General features: G+C 45.6%; 1 protein-coding gene across 1 annotated transcript in view; it reads right to left on the reverse strand.

The window, feature by feature from the left end:
- EFHC2 (EF-hand domain containing 2) overlaps positions 1-20,672 on the reverse strand; it is a 173,552-nt gene that overhangs the window by 69,530 nt on the left and 83,350 nt on the right. The window contains exon 8 of the mRNA XM_075589734.1: positions 5,116-5,281. Coding sequence (XP_075445849.1) covers positions 5,116-5,281 — 166 coding nt within the window. The remainder of the gene's footprint in view (positions 1-5,115; positions 5,282-20,672) is intronic.

Genomic DNA, 20,672 nt, shown 5'->3' on the forward strand with positions numbered 1-20,672 from the left:
ATTTCTGCCAGAACCCCAGGCCAATAAAAGCTTCGGAGAACCTTTTCTTTTGTCTTTTCCACCCCTAGGTGTCCCCCCAATGGATGACTATGTGCGAGGTGTAATACTACGTTACGGAATGTCCGTGGTACCAACAATTGTTTAGTTGTAACTGATTTTCTTTTATCAACCCGATATACTAGGTCGTTCTCTACCTCGAAGTAGGGGTAAGCAAGTGACCTATCTGGTTGGCCATGAGTACTATTCTGGTCCCGTATATTTCCCCTTGCTACCGCTAATGTGGGGTCCTCCCACTGGGCCTTCTTAAAACTCCCAGGACTGACCTCTAGGTCAGCGAGGGTCTTATCCTGTACTGGGGTGGTAAGTGCCTGATCAACATCTTGATTTGGGGTATTCCCTACCAAAGTAGTGATGGGGAAGGGAATTTCACAGCACTCCTCCTTTTCCCCCTTCTTATTTGGGCCCTCGTCAACCTCCATTTCTGAAAAAGGGAAAGGATTTGTTTCTTCTAACACTTCGTTATGGTCTGCTATTGAACTCTGGGCGCTATTCTGAGCTGGGGACCACATTTTTAGAAAATGGGGAAAGTCGGTCCCTATTAACACATCATGTGCCAGTTTGGGTACAACACCCACCTTGAAATCTAAAGAACCAAATTCTGTTTCAAAAAAAACATCAACAGTGGAATATTCATGATTATCCCCATGTATACAACAAATTGCCACTCTTTGTGAACTGTTTACCTGTTTCTTCTTAATGGGCAATAGGTATTCGGACACTAGTGTGACCATACTCCCAGAGTCAAGAAGTGCCCGAACCCTCTTACCATTAACCTTTACAAATGCCCACAGATGGTTATTCAAGGGGTCCTCTGGGCTAGGGCCCATACATTGGGACAACAGCGAATAAGGTTCCACGCTGTTGCATTGCATGGTCTCATCATTTAGTGGGCAGATTTTTGCTGTGTGGCCCCTCTCATGACAATTTACACATTTAGGTACATAGTCTGTGTCCCACTTAGAGCCTTTTCCCGGCTCCCCATGTTGGCTATTGCCCTTAGTGTGCGAACCACTGTTGCTGGAGCGGCGTGAAGGTGGTCGCCGCTCTTCAGCGCCCCTTAACCCCGGTACCCTTTTACCGTCTCTGGAAGAGTCCTGGAACCTCGGATAGTGGGGTTGCTCCACGACTGTGGGTTGCGGGTGCTCTTCTGCTGCACTGTACCTTTCTACAAGGGCCACAAGCTCATCCGCATTGTGGGGGTCACTCCGACTGACCCAACGGCGTAAGGCAGAGGGAAGTTTCCTCAAGAACTGGTCCATGACCAACCGTTCCACGATGTGGCTTGCTGAGTTGATCTCGGGTTGTAGCCACTTCCGGGCGAGGTGGATGAGGTCATACATCTGGCTTCGGGTGGCTTTATCCATCGTGAAGGACCATGCGTGAAACCTTTGGGCACGAACAGCCGTGGTTACGCCGAGGCGGGCGAGGATCTCGAACTTCAATTTTGCATAGACGTTAGCTTCGGCTGGCTCTAGATCAAAGTAAGCCTTCTGGGGTTCGCCGCTTAGGAAGGGTGCGATTAGACCAGCCCACTCAGCTTCTGGCCATCCCTCTCTCTGTGCCGTGCGTTCAAACGTGAGAAGATAGGCTTCCACATCATCCGAGGGTCCCATCTTCTGAAGGTAGTGGCTTGCCCTGGTCATTTTCGGAACTGGGGCTGCCTCTGCCAGTGGAAGGTTACTGATAGTCCCCCTCAGGATCTCGAGTTCCTGCTGTAAGCCCTGAGCGAACCGCTTTTGCTCCTCTCTCAGCAGGCGGTTTGTCTCTTGCTGGTTTGCATTAGTCTCTTGCTGGGCTATTAACAGCTGTCGCTGGGTTTCACTCGCCTGTTGCTGGGCTTCATTCGCGTCTTTCTGGACAGCGACATTGCGTACCAGCGCACTCACCACGTCTTCCATCTTGTTTGGAGAGAGAGAAAAAAAAAACTTCTTTTTTTTTTTTTTTTTTTTTTTAAAGTTCTTTAACCCCCAGACCTTTCAGTGTTCTGCCCGCATTCTCCACCATATGTGACAAACGGCTTACTCCGGGGCTCCGCCGTCTGTCCGGGACTGTTAGAACACGGTCTTTTAGGGTAGGTTAAATGATGAGACGTCACGTACTGTTCCTTTAAACAGGCTATGCCTGGTTTATTCAGTCCCAGGCACTGAGACTGCCACAGTTTAAACAGAAAACAAAGCCAAACAAAAAGCTGCTCGTCTGAGCGATAACTTAAACTTAGATGTCCCTGACTCAGAGTTGGAAGTGGCTTGTCCACTTCCACCAACAAAATAAGTACCTTTGCAGTCTTTAGACAAACTAACAGAATGAATGAAGCGATTTGGGAAAGAGGCTTTCTCACCCCTCTGCAGTTCAGCAGCCTTCCAGGCTCTTGGGCGGGGCCCAGAGGAAACAGGAAACAGGTCTTATATACCTGAACTCTAATCAGCATGACAGGTGACAGAAAACAGGCAGCAGACAAACTGTGGAATGGAGTGCCGGTACCACGAGGCTGCCCTGTTCAGCTTAGACAGGACAGAAACTGTTCAGTATCCTGGGAGCCCTGTATATGGAGTTTATTACCAACCCCTGGTTTCTGTCACAATATATATATATATATATATATATATATATATATATATATACACACACAGTATATATATATCTATATATATCTATCTATCTATCTATCTATCTATATATATATATATATATATATCATACGATACCGGTTGCAACACGACATCAAGGGACAGCACGCAGGTAAGTAGTTCATAAATTTTCTATATTTGATAGAAGACACAAAAAACGACGTTTCGGTCCCCCCAGTGGGACCTTTCTCAAGGTGATGCTAAAGGTCCCACTGGGGGACCGAAACGTCGTTTTTTGTGTCTTCTATCAAATATAGAAAATGTATGATCTACTTACCTGCGTGCTGTCCCTTGATGTCGTGTTGCAACCGGTATCGTATGGTCTGTTATTGCTTTATGGGATAAGCACCAAAACTTATTTACTTGCTAATGGTGTGCCGGCTGTGCATTGGATTATATATATAAATATAAATATATATATACTGTGTATATATATAATATACACAAACACACAAACAAAGAATCCCAAAAAGAAACACTCACTTTTTGAGTGTTTCTTTTTGGGATTCTTTGTTCTTTTGTGTTTCCATACTTAAACTTCTCATTAGCACCACCAGTCACTATTTGGACTATTATCCGTATATAGGTACTGACTGGTCTGGATTCCACTTATTTAACAAAGTTGTTGTAAGCGATATATTTTCTTGTTTGTTAGTATATATATATATATATATATATATAGTATATAATGTATAAATGGATGTGAACTCCTGTCAATATAATACAATAGGTTGTATGCCTCATCACTTATATAATGTGTAAATCCAAATATCCATGGTAATGTGCAACTTTGTATAGTGTGGCGGAATCAATGTAAAGGTCCACATAACTGGACACTTGTGAAACCCTTTAAAGCGGCAATACAACATGTGTACATCTGCGTCGCCCCAAAGGCGGACGCCTGATGAGGCTCCACAAGGGCTGCTCCCTTCTGTACATGACCAGCATGCTAAGCGTTAACATTTACATGTACTTTGTGGAACGTCAACCCCACCCACTGGAATGTTAATGAGCCAAGAGGACAAAGAAATTTGAAGTCACAGCTGCATTCAATCTAAACCCCTTCAGTGTACTGTACATCTGCGGCGCCCCTAAGGCGGACAGCTTTTGGCACAGTTGAAGGGCAGCTAAAGGGTGTGAGCCATTTGCTGCTGTTCGCTGATGTTTGGTGATGTTTAAGCTTCCCTATTTCAATCTGAAACTCACCAGCCATTTATCCCCTGTACCCAATTTTCCATCGCTATCTGTCCACGAAATGCATGTGAATTGACTGTATAACCTCTGTTCTTTTAATGTAACCATGTATTATTATAACGCCTTGTCCAAGACATACTTGAAAACGAGTGGTCACACTCAATCTATTACTTTTGGTAAAACATTATTATAAATAAAATTACCCTTATTTGCTTTCTTATTTTTATATGTAAAGCATGTGACAAGGTATCATTCTAAATTCATACCTAAGCTGTCAATCATTTGGTGGTCCTGTTATAAATCTGTAGAAATCCTGATTGTGTGCCTAACATAATGGATTCCGTCTAACTTTGTGCTGCAGTCTGTGAAATACTGCAGCTGATATGTAACATTATATTACTAAGTGTACCACATTATTGTTACAGCTTTCAGAGCAATAGACAGTCTGCTGATTAGAAAACTGCAACAGATCTGTTTGTAATACTTTGTTGACAAAGGAAAGAGCTCAAAAAGGTGTGTATCAGAGCCTGCTTCTAAAGAGAAAGTGTATATGACTTTCTAAATGGTTGCTGTAGCAACCAAAGAATGATTAGTACATTAAAATCATTAAAAAATGGCATTAGAAGTTTTTTTTTAAATGCAACACTATTATCTAATACGACAACTGATTTATTTAAAGAAAAAACACAGGATTTTTCACATTTTGCTGCTTTAAGGATGTTGTAAGAGCAATTCAATGATGGTATATTGCAGTCAAGATACTGCAGATAAAATGGTGAAATGTGTGTTCACATGCATACTTAGCATAAATGAATGCCCCTTTGCTGAAATAATTTTTATGACAGTTTCTTGGAAGAATATTATATAATTTCATCTTGGTGCACAATGTCAGTTAATTTCGATTTAACCCATTTTAATCTTATTTTATTTTAAGTACTACAGTTTCTATTTTGTTTACTATTGTTGGTTTATTGTTTGTACTACACTGTGTGTCATTTAAGAAGTACAGCTATCTTAATGTAGTCACTAATTTCCATACAACACACATGCACAAAACCTTTAAAACCTGTATTGGGGAGTTTAAGACAAAAAAAATGTTATTTACTCTAAAATTCGACTTTGTTTTTACAGATAAGTCCTTGTTTGTTGTATTGGATTTAAGATTAAAATTAATTGTGGATAAGTGGTGCGGACCTTGTTACTGTATGTGTGGGTATGGATTTCAGAAAAATACCTGTCTTTTTCAATGAATTTCTTGAAGTCTCGTTGAGGTGGTTTTGGTACAAGTCCTAAGCATGAACAAAGAGAATCCTCCTCAGAACCAAAACCATTGAATGGTGGCATGTTCTTCTCAACTCTTGAAGGCAGTGGAGCTTTGTACTGAACAGGGGTAAAGTCCTCTTCAAAAGAGAAAAACAAGAAACATACACCAATTATACATTCTCTTATCTACAAGGACTGAAATGAAGACAACAGGAAACAAGTAAACAATCAATCATATAGGATATGTTCTAACACATAGTTATACCGTAAATTTATACATATCTATAAATAATTTGAATTCCTAATTCTTCACGTGAATCCACAAGTTCAAGAAGACAATAAAAACTTCTCAAAAATGCTGAAGTTATAAATACTGTATCTCCTATGTCATATTCCTAAGTACTGTATAAATCTATAATAAACCTAAAAAGTGTCTCAAATTCCATTCCACATTTAGGCCCTCTGGAGTCCGTGTTCTTAAAAAGTAAAAATCCAGAAGGCCTCTCTTTGATCAACAGATTCAATCTGTTCCCACCCCTTTAGTTCATGATTATCTTCTCTATCCCTATGAAAGAGAAGTTCTTCACACCATCCTGTCCACACCTCAAAAGGTGTTTTGAAACAGGGTGGTTTAGATCACCCCTCTTAATAAGTCTAAGGTGTTCCATGATTCTAACTTTTAGACTTCTTGTTTTTCGTCCAACAAACCTCTTCCCACACCCGCAAGTTAGTAAATAAACAACAATTTATTAAAAATGGATCATAATCTATGTGAATATGTAGAAAGGGGAACGAGATTTGTGTATAGAAGGGCAACTAAAATTATTTTTTATTATATAAACTTATATTGCATTTTCACTATATGTTTTACATGGGTTCCAATATTTACTTAATTTTATTATAACTGTCTGTGGATATTTGTCATATTGCTGAAAACTCTTCTTGATTGGTACAACTGCATAAACTATAGCCTTTCAGGGCTGAAGCTCACATAAATAGAGAGTTCTGGGCAGATGACATACCCCACAAGAAGTCCTCCATTGGACGAAACATGTAGGGCTCAGGTCCTTGCTATGATCTTTTAATTATAGTCATGACGGTCTTTTAAATCACCTATCTCAGGCTGTTCATGCATGCCAAGGTGTAAGGCACTTTTACGGAGATCCCCTCGGCTCACTGAACTGCTGAGTCGCTATGACGTCATCACCGCAATACTATTTGGGAGTTAGGGAGTTAGGAGGTGAAGTTCCAAAGCGGCGAAGGCATCCGTGTCAACGGCAGCGAACACTCCGTGGAGATCCAACCTTAACAGATTCCACTCCGCAATCAAGAAAGGATTTTATCCTGAAATGCCTGAATTTGCTAAATTATTGTAAATAGCTGTCTATGTGCGCTGTAGTATCAATACAAACGTACATCACCATACTGGCTTTCTCTTCATCTTCTAGGTTCTACTACGTTTTTGGGAGCAATTTGTGGGCTCTCATTTATGCATTTCCCTGTAGTTATTTCATATATTGATTTATTTATATGTTATTGATTGTGCCTTTTGTTTTCTCTTTACATATCTTATCTCTGGGTTATAGTGTATAGCCTTTACATTGCGGCAGCATTCTGTGATACCATCCATTAATTTCCTGCTGACAATTTGGGCACCTTATCATCTCTTTTGTGCTCTCTCTCTCTCTTGCTCTCTCTCTCTCTCTCTCTCTCTCTCTCTCTCTCTCTCTCTCTCTCTCTCTCTCTCTCTCTCTCTCTCTCTCTCTATATATATATATATATATATATATATATATATATACATACAGTCATGTGAAAAAGAAAGTACACCCTCTTTGAATTCCATGGTTTTACATATTAGGACATAATAACAATATAACAATAACAAAGCCAAAATGGTGAAGCCATGTGTGAAAAACTAAAGTTAACCTTATGATTCAATAGCTTGTAGAACCACCTTTAGCAGCAATAACTTGAAGTAATTGTTTTCTGTATGACTTTATTAGTCTCTAACATCATTGTGGAGGAATTTTGGCCCACTCTTCTTTACAGCGTTGCTTCAGTTCATTGAGGTTTCAGGGCATTTGTCTATGCACAGCTCTCTTAAGGTCCAGCCACAGCATTTCAATCGGGTTGAGGTCTGGACTTTGACTGGGCAATTGCAACACCTTGATTCTTTTCTTTTTCAGCCATTCTGTTCTAAATTTGCTGGTGTGCTTGTGATCATTGTCCTATTGCATGACTTAATTTCGGCCAAGCTTTTAGCTGTCGGACAGAGGCCCTCACATTTGACTCTAGAATACTTTGGTATACAGAGGAGATCATGGTCGACTCAATGACTGCAAGGTTCCCAGGTCCTGTGGCTGCAAAACAAGCCCAAATAATCACCCCTCCACCACCGTGCTTGACAGTTGGTATGAGGTGTTTGCGCTGATATGCTGTTTTTGGTTTTCGCCAAACGTGGCGCTATGCATTATGGCCAAACATCTCCACTTTGGTCTCGTTTGTCCAAAGGACATTGTTCCAGATGTATTGTATTGTATTGTATGTCTTTATTTATATAGCGCCATTAATGTACATAGCGCTTCACAGCAGTAATATGTGTGGTCATCAAATAAATAACAGATAATATAAATAACAGATCATGGGAATAAGTGCTTTAGACATTAAGGAAGAGGAGTCCCTACTCCGAGGAGCTTACAGTCTAATTGGTAGGTAGGGAGAACGTACAGAGACAGTAGGAGGGAGTTCTGGTAGGTGCGTCTGCAGGGGGCCAAGCTTTATGTATCATGTGTTCAGAATAGCCACAGTGCTATTCATATGCTTCTTTAAGCAAGTGTGTCTTAAGGTGGGTCTTAAAGGTGGATAGAGAGGGTGCTAGTCAGGTACTGAGGGGAAGGGCATTCTAGAGGTGAGGGGCAGTCAGTGAAAAAGGTTTAAGGCGGGAGAGGGCTTTAGATACAAAGGGGGTAGAAAGAAGACATCCTTGAGAAGAACGCAAGAGTCTGGATGGTGCATAACGAGAAATTAGGGCTGAGATGTAAGGAGGGGCAGAAGAGTGTAAAGCTTTAAAAGTGAGGAGAAGAATGGAGTGTGAGATGCGGGATTTGATCGGAAGCCAGGAGAGGGATTTCATGAGGGGAGATGCTGAGACAGATCTCGGAAAGAGTAGAGTGATTCTGGCAGCAGCGTTTAGGATAGATTGTAGGGGAGACAGGTGAGAGGCAGGAAGGCCGGACAGCAGGAGGTTACAGTAATCAAGACGGGAGAGAATGAGGGCCTGAGTCAGAGTTTTAGCAGTCGAGCAACAGAGGAAAGGGTGTATCATTGTTATATTGCGGAGGAAAAAGCGACAGGTTTTAGAAATGTTTTGAATGTGAGGGGTGAATGTGAGAGAGGAGTCGAGTGTGACCCCTAGACAGCGTGCTTGGGCTACTGGGTGAATGATCGTAGTTCCAACAGTAATTTGGAAGGAGGTAGTAGGGCCAGGTTTGGGAGGAAGTATGAGGAGCTCTGTTTTAGCCATGTTGAGTTTAAGGTGGCGGAGGGCCATCCAGGATGATATAGCAGAGAGACATTCAGAAACTTTGGTTTGTACAGCAGGTGTAAGGTCGGGTGTTGAGAAATATATTTGTGTGTCATCAGCATAGAGGTGATAATTAAACCCAAAAGATGTTATTAGGTCACCTAGAGAGAGTGTATACAGAGAAAAGAGAAGAGGTCCCAGGACAGAGCCCTGTGGTACCCCCACAGAGAGATCAATAGAGGAGGAGGAGGTGTTAGCAGAAGAGACACTGAAAGTATGATGGGAGAGGTAGGATGAGATCCAGGATAGAGCTTTGTTCTGAATGCCAAGAGTATGGAGAATGTGAAGGAGAAGAGGGTGGTCCACGGTGTCAAATGCTGCAGAGAGGTCGAGTAATATAAGCAGAGTGTAATGACCTCTGTCTTTGGCAGCATGGAGGTCGTCAGTTATTTTAGTGAGGGCTGTTTCCATGGAGTGAGCAGTGCGGAAGCCAGATTGTAGAGGGTCTAGGAGAGAATAGGTGTTGAGAAAATGGAGCAATCGAGAGAATACAAGACGTTCAAGGAGTTTAGAGGCAAAAGGCAGGAGGGAGACAGGTCGATAGTTAGAAAGACAGGTAGGGTCAAGCTTGCTGTTTTTGAGTAATGGTATGACTGTTGCATGTTTGAAGGAGGATGGAAAGGTTCCAGAGCAGAGGGAGGAGTTAAAAATGTGCGTGAGCGTAGGGATTATAGTAGGAGCAAGAGGTTTTAGGAGATGGGAGGGAATGGGTCAAGAGGGCAAGTGGTAGAGGGAGAAGAGGCGATCAACAGCGACACATCCTCCTGTGAGACAGTGGAAAAAGAGTCAAGGAAGGCAGGAGAAGAGTTAGGAAGAGGTGTAGGATGGGAGGAAGAAACAGAGGGGATGTTCTGACGTATGGATTCCACCTTTTCCTTAAAATAGTCAGCAAAGTCCTGAGCGGAGATGGAAGAAGGAGAGGCAGCTGAGGGTGGTTTGAGTAGAGTATCAAAGACAGAGAACAGTCGGCGTGGGTTAGACTTGTGCATGTTGATTAGTGAAGAAAAGTAGGCTTGTTTAGCTTGCGAGAGGGCAGAGTTGAAACAGGATAGCATAAATTTGTAGTGAAGGAAGTCTGCGAGAGTATGAGATTTCCTCCAGAGGCGTTCAGAGGAACGAGTGTAGGAACACAGCATGCGCGTGTGGGAATTTAACCATGGTCTAGGGTTAAAAGGGCGAGTGCGGCAGAGAGAAAGCGGGGCATGTAGATCAAGAGAGGAGGACAAGACAGAGTTATAGTTCCTCACCAGGTTGTCAGGGTCTGTAGCAGAGCTTAGAGAGGAGAGGGAGGAGCGTAACGTGAACTCAAAGTCAGGTAAGTGAATAGAGTGCAGGTTTCTGCAAAACCGGGGGGTAGATGGAGGTGGAGAAGGGGAGAAGCGAGATAGAGAGAATGAGATGAGGTGATGGTCAGAGAGAGGAAAAGGGGAAATGGAGAAATCAGAGAGAGAGAAGTTTTTAGTGATAACCAGGTCTAAGTAGTGGCCATCCTTGTGGGTGCTGGCTGCAGTCCACTGTTGAAGGCCAAAAGAAGAGGTTAGAGAAAGAAAGCGGGAAGCCCAAGGGAGAGAGGGGTCATCAATGTGGCAATTGAAGTCCCCAAGGAAAAGAACAGGGGAGTCTGAGGAGAGAAAGAAAGAGAGCCAGGATTCAAAGTGAGAGAGAAAGGCAGAGGGGGGATGAGTAGAGGTAGGTGGGTGATAGATGACAGCCACGTGGACAGGGAGAGGAGAGAAGATCTGGACAGTGTGAACGTCAAAGGAGGGAAAAGGAAGAGAGGGGGGAATAGGAAGAGTTCGGTAACGGCAGAGAGAGGAGAGCAGGAGCCCCACACCTCCACCCCTGCCATCAGGGCGCGGAGTGTGGGAGAAAGAAAGGCCACCATAAGAGAGGGCAGCTTCCAGAGCAGAGTCAGACTGAGTGAGCCAGGTCTCAGTTATAGCAAAGAGAAGCAGGGAGTGAGAGAGAAAGAAGTCATGGACAGAGAGGAACTTGTTAGAGAGGGAGCGAGCATTCCAAAGGGCACAGGAGAAAGGGAGAGAGGAGGGAGGGTGGCAGGAGATGGGTATGAGGTTGGAGGGGTTAAAACCAGAAGGAGTAGAAGTTGCATGTGGGAGGCGAGGACGGGAGCAGGTAGAAATAAGGCAGGGTCCAAGATTGGGAGAGATATCCCCAGAAGCAAGGAGGAGAAGCATGGAAAGAAAGAGAATGTGTGAGGATGATTTGTAGGGGTGTGTTTTAGTGCAGGGTGTATAGCTGTGTGATGTCAGAGGGCGCAGGTAAGAAAGGAGTTCATGTGAACTGAGAAGTGGGGAAGAAAGGAGAGATGGAGATATATGAATAGAGTTAGAGACATAAGGAGACTGGTGGAAGGAAGTGCATAATTTGAAAATAAGTGAGGTGGCAGCAAATATAAAAAATAAAGGCGGCATCATAGCAATAGTTAAGTGTTGAGATGTGCAGTCTTAGATAGATGATATCCTCTTTTCCAACGTAGATCAAAAGCAGGAATCAGAAGCAGTAGGTGATGTCCACTTTTCCACTTCTTTTTGAACTTCCTTTTTAAACTTCATATTCTACTTGAAACATTTCTACTTAAAAGCATATCTGCTTACAAGCATGGCTGCAAGCAGCAGTGGCTGTTATGAGTTTACTTATATACATTTAGAAAGTCACCTGGTTGGCACAACAAACTTAATTAGCACATGTGAGGGTAGTTAAAGCAAATGTTTTTTCTAAGGTGGGTGTTGTCTTGCACAAGTGTGGTCTTGTGTCTTGTGGTTTGTTCAGATGCAACTTTGCAAACCTAAGCCATGCTGCCATGTTCTTTTTAGAGAGAAGAGGCTTTCTCCTGGCAACCCTTCCAAAAAACATACTTTTTCAGTCTTTTTCTAATTGTACTGTCATGAACTTTAACATTTAACATGCTAACTGTAGCCTGTAGAGTCTGAGATGTAACTCTTGGGTATTTTGCAATTTCTCTGAGAATTGCACAGTCTGACCTTGGGGTGAATTTGCTGGGATGTTCACTCTTGGGAAGATTGGCAACTGTCTTGAATGTTTTCAACTTTTGAATAATCTTTATCACCATATAATGATTGCCTTTAAATTATTTGGAAATGGCCTTATAACACTTCCCAGATTGATGGGCAGCAACAATTGCTTCTCTAAGACCATTGCTGATGTCTTTCCTCCTTTGCATTGTGTTAACACACACCTGAATGCTCCAGATCAGCAAACTGCTAAAACTTCGTCTTTTATAGAGGTGGTCACACTTGCTGATGATCAATTAATCAAGGGCATTTGATTAACTGCACCTGTCTGCTACTTAGCATCTTAATTCCTAAGGAAGCAGTAAGGGTGTACTTAGTTTTTCACACATAGCTTCTCCATTTTGGCTTTATTTTTGTTAAATAAACACGGTGTAATATGTCATGTGTTGTTTTTCATCTGAGGTTGTATTTACCTAATTTTAAGACCTGCTAAGGAACACATGATTGTTATTATATCCTGATATATAAAACCATGGAAATCAGAGGGTGTACTTTATTCTTCACATGACTGTATACTGCTGCGGCAGAGTTTATTCGAGCATTTGCCCATTCTCTGCCGCAGCAGTAGCCTGGCGCGCGCCCGAGAGTGACGGGCGCGCGCCGAAGCAGCGGAAGAGCGCCCTCCGATCGGGGCGCTCTCCCTACCGCTGCCGGGTCCGCCGGGTCCCCCGGAACCCCCTGCCGCTGTCCCGCGATCGCGGGACACCAGGGCTCCCTCGGGGAGCCCCTGGACGCGCGTGCAGGGGGCGCACGCTCCCGAAGACGCGTGACCGCGCGTCTATGACGCGCGGCACGCCGAGGGGCGGCCACTAGCAAGCCGGGAGATTTCCCGGCTTGCGGTACCGACCACACTCGAATAAAGTGTGTCGGTACTGTATAAATATATATATATATATATTTCTTTTTTTTATATCACATTACAGTACAATCTGATTATTAAAATGTCCGTAAAGAGTGTTACAGTATGCACTACAGTCTGAAAGATGTGAACAGCTAAACTACATGAATAATAACACTTCCTGATTTTAGCAATACATCTCCTCATTAGGTAGACTATCAAAATAAAAGATCACCTACTGTACAATATTTGTAAATATATTTAAAAATGCATATGTACACTACAGGAACAATAGAAGGCTGAGCTGAGCATTATGAAAAATAAAAATAAAAAATCAAGGCGCTAGTGGGGGAGTTTGAATTAAAAGCTGCAAGGGAGCAGTATGATATCATAGGTATTACTGAAACACGGTGGGATGAAACTCATGACTGGACAGTTAATTTAGAGGTTTATTCCCATTTTCAGAAGGACCGAATAAATAGAAGGGGATGTGGAGTATTGAAAAAAAGTGGTGGAGCACTGCCTATGAAAATAAAGGGCTGGAGGCTGGTTGAATAAAATTAAAATGCTTTAATCTAAGGCATAAGTAGACATAAGCTACAAAAAAAACGGGTCCTCTAACGCGTTTCACGCCGTTGTGGCGCTTTGTCAAAGAGTCACCTGTGTTCCCAAACATATCCATATTTATGGAGGTTTGAATAAGGAAGTGAATTCGCGCCAAGACACTCCACCCGATCACATGATCGGATAGTAAACTACGGGTGCCTCAGTGCAAATGCACTTCCCCAATGCAAAAGATCCATATAGAGTAAAAACAAAAATACAAAGACAATAAACAGGTGAACTTACTGCGTGCCTGCCCTGTCAGGAGAAAGTTTCACCACCGAGTGACTCCCCCGGTGCCAAGATGGCCGACCGGGTTGCAAATACGGATGCCCAAAGGGGAAAAAAATGCTCACTAAGCAAAACAGGAAATGCAGAAAGCTCAAACCTCTATTAAAGAGACAACTACATTAAAAACAAAATAGTGACAAATATTGAAAAAAGACTATCCAATACATGAAAGTGTATCTGAAAAAATAATGAAAAAAATAATAATAATAAACTATATTGATGTGAAAGTATATATTAAAACAAGAACACATATAACCCTTCCAAAGTGAACAAAACATATATATAACAAAATATATATATGTAATATCATTAATTAATTAATATTCTAATGATGTCAAAAGATATAAGATAATAATGTGCATACAGTGATATGAATGAATACCATGTTAAAATAACATGTATAATAATAATAATAATAATAACCATTTAAATAAAACAATGTGTATATATATGTTTTAAATTATATGAACCAAATCACATAGATTGATACAAAATACAAGAAATATTTTCCACTAATAATAAATGACCATAAAAAAGCTGTGTGTGCTGTGCACGCGCATAGTAAGTGAAACTTCTTTGACTTTTGTCACAGAAATTATATTTGTGTTGGTGATGTTTTAATTAAAAATCAAAATACAATTTCAGTGACAAAACGCAAATAAATTTGACTTAGAATGCGCGTGCTCGGTACACATCCCCTGTATTAGCTATTTGCACTAAGTGTGAATTCCTTGTGTGTATGTGTGTCAGTGTGTGTGTATGTGTGTCAGTCAGTGTGTGTGTATGTGTGTCAGTCAGTGTGTGTGTATGTGTGTCAGTCAGTGTGTGTGTGTGTGTGTATGTCAGTCAGTGTGTGTGTGTGTGTGTGTGTGTGTGTGTGTGTGTGTGTGTGTGTGTGTGTGTGTGTGTGTGTGTGTGTGTGTGTGTGTGTGTGTGTGTGTGTGTGTGTGTGTGTATGTCAGTCAGTGTGTGTGTGTGTATGTGTGTCAGTCAGTCAGTGTGTATGTGTATCTGTCAGTCAGTGTGTATGTGTAAGTCAGTGTGTGTGTGTCAGTCAGTGTGTGTGGGGGGGGGGTGTCAGTCTGTGTGTGTGTGTCAGTCAGTGTGTGTGTGTATGTGTGTCAGTCAGTGTGTGTGTGTATGTGTGTCAGTCAGTGTGTATGTGTAAGTCAGTGTGTGTGTCAGTCAGTGTGTATGTGTAAGTCAGTGTGTGTGTCAGTCAGTGTGTGGGGGAGGTGTGGGTGGGTGGGTCAGTCAGTCAGTGTGCGGGGAGGTGTGGGTGGGTGGGTCAGTCAATCAGTGTGCGGGGAGGTGTGGGTGGGTGGGTCAGTCAGTCAGTGTGCGGGGAGGTGTGGGTGGGTGGGTCAGTCAGTCAGTGTGTGGGGAGGTGTGGGTGGGTGGGTCAGTCAGTCAGTGTGCGGAGAGGTGTGGGTGGGTGGGTGGGTGGGTCAGTCAGTCAGTGTGCGGGGAGGTGTGGGTGGGTGGGTCAGTCAGTCAGTGTGCGGGGAGGTGTGGGTGGGTGGATGGGTCAGTCAGTCAGTGTGCGGGGAGGTGTGGGTGGGTGGATGGGTCAGTCAGTCAGTGTGCGGGGAGGTGTAAGTGGGTGGGTGGGTCAGTCAGTCAGTGTGTGGGGAGGTGTTTCAGTCAGTCAGTGTGCGGGGAGGTGTGTTCAGTCAGTCAGTGTGCGGGGAGGTGTGGGTGGGTGGGTCAGTCAGTCAGTGTGCGGGGAGGGTTGGGTGGGTGGGTGTTTCAGTCAGTCAGAGTGCGGGGAGGTGTGGGTGGGTGGGTCAGTCAGTCAGTGTGCGGGGAGGTGTGGGTGGGTGGGTCAGTCAGTCAGTGTGCGGGGAGGTGTGGGTGGGTGGGTGGGTCAGTCAGTCAGTGTGCGGGGAGGTGTGGGTGGGTGGGTCAGTCAGTCAGTGTGCGGGGAGGTGTGGGTGTGCGGGGAGGTGTGGGTGGGCGGGGAGGTGTGGGTGGGTGGGGAGGTGTGGGTGTGCGGGGAGGTGTGGGTGGGTGGGTCAGTCAGTGTGTGGGGAGGTGTGGGTGGGTGGGTCAGTCAGTGTGTGGGGAGGTGTGGGTGGGTGGGTCAGTCAGTGTGTGGGGAGGTGTGGGGGGTGGGTCCGTCAGTGTGTGGGGAGGTGTGGGTGGGTCAGTCAGTGTGTGGGTCAGTCAGTGTGGGTGGGTCAGTCAGTGTGTGGGTCAGTCAGTGTGGGTGGGTCAGTCAGTGTGTGGGTCAGTCAGTGTGTGTGGGTGGGTCAGTCAGTGTGTGGGTCAGTCAGTGTGGGTGGGTCAGTCAGTGTGTGGGTGAGTCAGTGTGGGTGGGTCAGTCAGTGTGTGGGGAGGTGTGGGTGGGTGGGTCAGTCAGTCAGTGTGCGGAGAGGTGTAGGTGGGTGGATGGGTCAGTCAGTCAGTGTGCGGGGAGGTGTAAGTGGGTGGGTGGGTCAGTCAGTCAGTGTGCGGGGAGGTGTTTCAGTTAGTCAGTGTGTGGGGAGGTGTGGGTGGGTGGGTGGGTCAGTCAGTCAGTGTGCGGGGAGGTGTGGGTGGGTGGATGGGTCAGTCAGTCAGTGTGCGGGGAGGTGTGGGTGGGTGGGTCAGTCATTCAGTGTGCAGGGAGGTGTGGGTGGGTGGGTCAGTCAGTCAGTGTGCGGGGAGGTGTGGGTGGGTGGATGGGTCAGTCAGTCAGTGTGCGGGGAGGTGTGGGTGGGTGGATGGGTCAGTCAGTCAGTGTGCGGGGAGGTGTAAGTGGGTGGGTGGGTGGGTCAGTCAGTCAGTGTGCGGGGAGGTGTTTCAGTCAGTCAGTGTGCGGGGAGGTGTGGGTGGGTGGGTGGGTCAGTCAGTCAGTGTGCGGGGAGGTGTGGGTGGGTGGGTCAGTCAGTCAGTGTGCGGGGAGGTGTGGGTGGGTCAGTCAGTCAGTGTGCGGGGAGGTGTGGGTGGGTGGGTCAGTCAGTCAGTGTGCGGGGAGGTGTGGGTGTGCGGGGAGGTGTGGGTGGGCGGGGAGGTGTGGGTGTGCGGGGAGGTGTGGGTCGGTGGGTCAGTCAGTGTGTGGGGAGGTGTGGGTGGGTGGGTCAGTCAGTGTGTGGGGAGGTGTGGGTGGGTGGGTCAGTCAGTGTGTGGGGAGGTGTGGGTGGGTGGGTCAGTCAGTGTGTGGGTCAGTCAGTGTGGGTGGGTCAGTCAGTGTGTGGGTCAGTCAGTGTGGGTGGGTCAGTCAGTGTGTGGGTCAGTCAGTGTGGGTGGGTCAGTCAGTGTGTGGGTCAGTCAGTGTGGGTGGGTCAGTCAGTGTGTGGGTCAGTCAGTGTGGGTGGGTCAGTCAGTGTGTGGGTCAGTCAGTGTGGGTGGGTCAGTCAGTGTGTGGGTCAGTCAGTGTGGGTGGGTCAGTCAGTGTGTGGGTCAGTCAGTGTGGGTGGGTCAGTCAGTGTGTGGGTCAGTCAGTGTGGGTGGGTCAGTCAGTGTGTGGGTCAGTCAGTGTGGGTGGGTCAGTCAGTGTGTGGGTCAGTCAGTGTGGGTGGGTCAGTCAGTGTGTGGGTCAGTCAGTGTGGGTGGGTCAGTCAGTGTGTGGGTCAGTCAGTGTGGGTGGGTCAGTCAGTGTGTGGGTCAGTCAGTGTGGGTGGGTCAGTCAGTGTGTGGGTCAGTCAGTGTGTGGGTCAGTCAGTGTGGGTGGGTCAGTCAGTGTGTGGGGAGGTGTGGGTGGGTCAGTCAGTGTGTGGGGAGGTGTGGGTGGGTCAGTCAGTGTGTGGGGAGGTGTGGGTGGGTGGGTCAGTCAGTGTGTGGGGAAGTGTGGGTGGGTCAGTCAGTGTGTGGGGAGGTGTGGGTGGGTCAGTCAGTGTGTGGGGAGGTGTGGGTGGGTCAGTCAGTGTGTGGGGAGGTGTGGGTGGGTCAGTCAGTGTGTGGGGAGGTGTGGGTGGGTCAGTCAGTGTGTGGGGAGGTGTGGGTGGGTCAGTCAGTGTGCGGGGAGGTGTGGGTGGGTCAGTCAGTGTGTGTGTGTATGTGTGTGTGTGTGGGGGTGGGGGTGGGGGGGCAGTCAGTGTGTGTGTGTGTCCTGCTGCAGCCAGGGGCGGGGTGTAAAATTGCGCACCACTTCTCCCCCTCCCCTTCTGCGCCCCCCCCCCTTCACAAATCCTGCGCACCCCCACCCCCGCCACAAATTCTGCGCATCCCCCCCCCGCGGGGTACATGCGCGCCGCCCGGGTCACCCTTTCTTCCAGGAGCCAGCGCCCCTGTGCCGCGCGTGTGTTGCGCCGTATGTCACCGCTTCCTGCGAGCGCAGGGGGCCCGCGAACGCGTGTGGGGGGAACGACGCCGCTGCCAGCCGCTTCTGCGCATGTGTGGCATCCGTCAGCGGCGCCATCACAACTGCGCATGCTCGGGGGGGGTGGGGCTCGGGTGGGGGGTGTGGGGCTCAGAGGGGTAGGATTAGGAGCGGCGCTGGCGGCTATCGCCGCCGCCGCCGCAACATGTGACAGGGGCGGTGTGAGCGGAGTGGCGTCCATTACGTGACGTCACTTCCGTTTCACATTTCGCCCCACATCATCCAGTTTTATCCCATCAGAGGTGCCACTAAAGAAGTTTCACTTCAACAAAGTAACAAATAATCAAGCCATATTGCTTAATATATAATATAGAATATGCTAATAAAAAATATATGTATATATATAACAATACATTAACTTAACTTAGCAATATATTAAAAAATGACAAGAATATGGATGAAGTCAAGGGAATAAATGTTAACCTAGAGAATCATAGAAAGTTGTAATTATAAAAAATGGATCAATTCCCTATCCTTGTTAATTCCAGATGGGTCTAATGTGTCCATACTGAATATCCAGAACATCTCACGTCTGTTGAGCATGTTCAACCTATCCCACACCCCCGGGGCGGTATAGGAACATGCTCAACAGCCGAAAAAGAGAAGTTCCGGATACCCCACTGTGGACAACCAGCAAAGTGTCTTGAGACTGGATTAGTTGTATTACTTTTTTTGATAGCCCTTACAGTAGAGGCAACTCTTATTCGAACAAAAACCAGTGGCAATTCCCCAAAAAACCCAGGAAACACCCAGGTACATTCTGAATACATGCCTTAAACTTTCCTTAAACTAGCCCCAGCATTTCTGCATTGATTAATGGCCTATCAGATTAACAGCGGGGGTCCCTGACAGTCCCATTCAAACTGAATTGGAATGCCAGGGATCCCTGCTGTGTTAATCCTATGGGTCGTTAGTCAATGCAGAAATGCCTTAAACGTGCCTCAAACTAGCCCAGAACATACCCAGCACATACCCAGCACATACCCAGAATGTAACCCGGCTAGTTTACGGCAAATGTTAGAATAAACGTTGCCTCTACTGTACGTGCTCCATAATTCTAAGTTTTAAGGACCTAATGGTTCGGCCAATGTAGTGCTTACCACAGCCACAATGAAGTATGTACACTGTGTAACTAGTATTACAATTAATAAAGGACATAATCTTTATATTCTTATTGGGTCTTGCATTTCGAATATTGGTGATAGGAATGGCATATTGGCAAATCACACAGTGGCCGCATTTAAAGAAGCCTCTAGGAATATTGGAGATATGTTGTTGATGGTATGATTGAAACATACTGGGTGATAGAAAGCCTGCTAATGACTATGCCTTTTTGAAAACAAATCTCGGTCCCTCACTCACCACGGTTTTCAAATCATTGTCTAATTTGAGTGTGTCCCAATGTTTATAAACAATGCGTCTGATAGAATCTGCTTGTTTAGATTGCTGAGTGATAAAAAAAGGTCCCAGCTGACCTTTATTTTTATTTAGAAAAGAATCCCCGTGTGTCTTTTTTGTTATTAATTCTATTACTGTAGTTTTGCCAACACTCAAGAGAAGGTCCGTCCTATTTATGATTTTAACTGCATCCAAAGCCTCCTGAATGTGTGAATGTTGATAATCCCTCTCTTGAAACCTATTAACTAAATCTCTAGACTGCTTATCAAATGATTCCTCTGTAGAACATAGGGCCTCATGCAGTAAGCCCCGATAAGGCGTTTTTCGCCATTTTTTCCCTTCCAGATTCAGTAAGCCCCGATAAGTTGGAATTATCGGCAACTTTTCTTCCGAAAAAAATTTTTTCGCCACCCGGCTGCCGATAAGCCACTTATCGGGACTTTTTTAACCTGGCTGAATTCAGTAAGCCCCGATCAGCTTTTCGGTGCTGATCGGCAGGCCAGATTGGAGATTTTATGGCCAATCCGTCCCTCCAACTAAAGTTGGCAACTTGCTGGAGGAGAAGCATCGGCAAGGGCGACACTTAGAAAAAATCAGCCCTTTTTCCTGCCTGTGATTGATGCCGGGGGTCTCCGGAGCTGATACCCGCACCGGAGCCCCCCGGCATGCATCCGAGGCAGGAAAAAGGCATTTAAAAGCCACTTCATTACCTTAGCGGCTAACCGCTAAGGCAATGAAGGGGTTAACCAACCGTGCCAGCGTTATTGTGGGTAGCGGGGTTGGGTGAAGGGGGTATTTGGCCCTGGGTGTGAGTTTAGGACTTGCGGGGGGGTTGCGGGGGCACTTAACCCCTTCACGACCGTAGCAGGGGTTAAGGCCTCCCACTACCCACCCGCAAGCCTTAAACAACCACCGTTGTTCTAATACCCCCTTCACCCACCCCCACTACCCACAATATCAAAAAAATACACACCCCAGCCCCACAATAACTAAATAAATAAATAATTAAAGAAATATATATATATATATATATATATATATATAAACCCAACAACACCTATACCCCCCTAACATACTGTATAGTAATGTGCACAATGACTATTATCCACAAATGGATAATAGTGCAGTTGTCCATTTACAATACATACACACCAATAAAGACATTAAATACATGTAGCACTCACCCATGTGCGGCTGGCACGATGAAGGCCATCCTCATCTTCATCCTGCCCATGCCCCATCCGCTTCTGCAAAACAGACTCACATGGTACGGCAGCCAATCAGAGCGTGGGAACTCCATCCCTACTCTGATTGGTTCAAGTACCATGTGAGTCCGGCCATGTGTCTTTTCATGACGTTTTCTTAAAGGCAATTGCAGCAAAGCCATTCTGATTGGCTGTGCTGTCATTGCCTTTAAGTGACGTCATCAATTTTTTTTACATCGGCCAAAACACAT

Source organism: Ascaphus truei, chromosome 3 (assembly GCF_040206685.1).
Source record: "Ascaphus truei isolate aAscTru1 chromosome 3, aAscTru1.hap1, whole genome shotgun sequence".
Classification (NCBI taxonomy): Eukaryota; Metazoa; Chordata; class Amphibia; order Anura; family Ascaphidae; genus Ascaphus; species Ascaphus truei.